This window comes from Gavialis gangeticus, unplaced genomic scaffold, assembly GCF_001723915.1.
Source record: "Gavialis gangeticus isolate Ggan-Ray unplaced genomic scaffold, GavGan_comp1, whole genome shotgun sequence".
NCBI lineage: Eukaryota > Metazoa > Chordata > Crocodylia > Gavialidae > Gavialis > Gavialis gangeticus.
The window spans coordinates 59,820,217-59,820,886 of NW_017729022.1; the positions used below are offsets into that span (position 1 = coordinate 59,820,217).

The window sequence follows — 670 nt, forward strand, 5'->3', positions numbered from 1 at the left end:
CACGAAGAGCCTGAACTCTTGTGGCAGAGGCGATAGCTTTCATTACACCAACTAGACAATTGCAAAAAAAAAAAAGTCTGTATTAGCAAGCTCCCGGCTGCAACCTATATTACTAACAGCCGGTCACTGCGGAAAGGGCTCGGGGAAAGGGACCAGGAGGCGCGGGGGAGAAGGATCCAGCTTCGGGCTCCTCCGTCCTTGGCTGCCCCAAGGCGGCAGCGGCGGCGGGAACAGGGTCGCTCAGCAGCGCGCTACGTGTTTCCCGGCCTGTGCCGGCACGGCCACGTGACGCGGCGCCGCTCCCGGATTGGGCAGCGCCGTAAGACGCCCCCGGCCGGCCCCGCCCCGCTGTGCAGTGCTCTGCCTGCCGGCCGGGCGGGGCAGGTGGAGGTGGCGGCGGCATGGCCGAGCCGGGCGGCGGGGACCGCGAGCGCATCCTCTGCCTCTTTGATGTGGACGGGACGCTCACGCCGGCTCGCCAGGTAGCGGGGCTGCACGCGGGGTGGGGGAGACCCCTGTGCCCGGCCTCTGCCGCGGGCCGGCCAGGGCAGGGGCATCGCGCTGGTGTCCGGCCGGGCTCTGCGCGGCTTCCTCGTGGGGGCTGGTCCTGCTTGGAGCAGGCTCGGGCTAGATGCCAGGGTTTGAATGCCACTTTGACTCTTGGGGGTCT

The 670-nt window shown here is 68.2% G+C and overlaps 1 protein-coding gene across 3 annotated transcripts in view; it reads left to right on the forward strand.

The window, feature by feature from the left end:
• The first annotated feature begins 359 nt into the window (after positions 1-359).
• PMM1 (phosphomannomutase 1) overlaps positions 360-670 on the forward strand; it is a 21,899-nt gene continuing 21,588 nt past the window's right edge. For all 3 annotated transcript variants that reach the window (XM_019515097.1, XM_019515098.1, XM_019515099.1), the window contains exon 1: positions 360-482. In XM_019515097.1, the coding sequence (XP_019370642.1) occupies positions 402-482 (81 nt within the window). In that variant the 5' untranslated portion in view covers positions 360-401. The remainder of the gene's footprint in view (positions 483-670) is intronic.